The sequence below is a fragment of the Tupaia chinensis genome, unplaced genomic scaffold (assembly GCF_000334495.1).
Source record: "Tupaia chinensis unplaced genomic scaffold, TupChi_1.0 Scaffold138390_1, whole genome shotgun sequence".
Lineage (NCBI taxonomy): Eukaryota > Metazoa > Chordata > Mammalia > Scandentia > Tupaiidae > Tupaia > Tupaia belangeri.
In genome coordinates, this window is record NW_006198287.1 from 2,301,745 (window position 1) to 2,303,478 (window position 1,734).

Below are 1,734 nucleotides of genomic sequence, written 5' to 3' on the forward strand. Positions count from 1 at the left end.
AATTTAGCAGGATTCCTGTTAAAAATTGGGCGATACAAAGACAGTAGGTACCCCAGTTCTGGCCAGGTTGGGAAGAGGATTGAGCAGAGCAGGACTAAAGCAGGACAAGGGGAGACTGCCACAGAGACAAAGGAAAGGCTTCTCAGAAGTAGGCTGGGTTCCGTTAGCAGCAGGTGGGTTCTGGTGAGAAGGGCGCGATCCCGACCGGTTCAAAGCGGAGGCCCTGGGGGCGGGTCTGCCCGTGGGCGGCGGCCTCCAAGCCTCCACGTGTGAGGCGGCCGACCTCTCTGGGCTTGGCCAGCTGGGCCTGCCCCGCGCGCCTTCGGGTGGAGGGGAGAGTCGGTCCCGCCCCTCGGTGGGCGCCTCCCCGCCCTGCTTGGGTCTATGGAGAAAAACTTGCCTGCCGGATCCGCGATTCCCATGGCCGCTGCAGCCGCCTGTGGCCCCAAGGCCATGTCCCTTTTCAAGCGAACTTTGGTGCTGAGCCCCGCCGCGGCGCCCAGAGGCCCGGGAGCTGGCACTTCTCCGCGGGGCTGCCCTTTATCTCCCACAGCCTGGCCCCAGAAGGACTGGCCGCTGGGAGAGGGCGTCTGCGGCAGGCTGTGGAGCCCGACCGCTGCCCGCCTGCCGGACTCCCGCTCCTGCTCCTGCTCCTGCGCCTACTCCTCCACCTCGTCTACCGTCGCGTGTCTTCTCTGCCCGCAGGACTCGCTCAGCAGCAGCCTGAAAACTTGCTACCAGTATCTAAATCAGACCAGTCGCAGTTTCGCAGCTGTTATCCAGGCCCTAGACACCGAAATTCGGTAAGTGGCAGAAGCAGCCCCTCTGACTTGGAGCGCGTTCCCTACCCTGGTGATGTCTTTAGCCATTCCAAGCTCTTTTTTGACATAGCAGTTAGAGCTGCGGTCTGGTCGCCCAGTTTGCAGCTTAGGCAGAATGTAGCCTCTCCCGAGTGAAGGAAATGTTCCAGCTGAAATGTCCATGTGTTTACTTTCGAATGCCCTTGCAGGCTCCTGTCCATCTAAGTGCGTCCCTGCCAGCCCAGCTCTTTCAGAGAAGCAGGGAGGTGGGGGATGGTGATGTTTATTAACTTTTTTTAGTCTTGGCAGCTGAACCTGTCTCTGAGCAGGGCATGTCTTCCTCTTGGTATCTTCTACACTACCTTGCACTTCTACCTTATTGAGTTAATTCCTCTAAAGCTACTGCCTCTTGTGTGCAGATTACACACACGAACTTACACCATTTTTGCCTGTATGTATGATAATATTTATACTGAGAATTGTGTATTTTGATTGTCTTTTCTTTTTTGCAAAATACTGATTTGGTCTAAACATTTGACCTATTGGTCATTGTGCAGTTTTACCTTAGTTAAATGTAATGCATTCTGAGAATGGCAGTGGCATCCAGTTGGTAGGGTTTTTTTTTGGTTCGTTTATTTGCTTTCTTCTTGTAAATAAACACTAGAAGTCCATTAGTCCTAATCTGAGTTTCATCAAGTATGAAAAGCCTTGTATATCTTTTTATACTTTTGTAGAATTACAAATGGCCTAAGTCCACATGAAATGTTCTTTAAAAATAAATCTTGGGATGTTTGTTCCAATATATTAATAGTTTTTCTCTTTATCAGTCACGCAGTATGCATATTTTATCTGGTTCTCCGAGCTCTGGACACTCTGGAAGATGACATGACCATCAGCATGGAAAAAAAGGTCCCGCTGTTACACAACTTCCACT

The 1,734-nt window shown here is 51.4% G+C and overlaps 1 protein-coding gene across 1 annotated transcript in view; it reads left to right on the plus strand.

The window, feature by feature from the left end:
* Positions 1-1,734, plus strand: part of FDFT1 (farnesyl-diphosphate farnesyltransferase 1) — a gene marked incomplete in the record, with an annotated part of 32,733 nt that overhangs the window by 11,037 nt on the left and 19,962 nt on the right. The window contains 2 exon segments of the mRNA XM_027765450.1: positions 706-803; positions 1,628-1,734. Of these exon segments, the coding sequence (XP_027621251.1) occupies positions 706-803; positions 1,628-1,734 (205 nt within the window).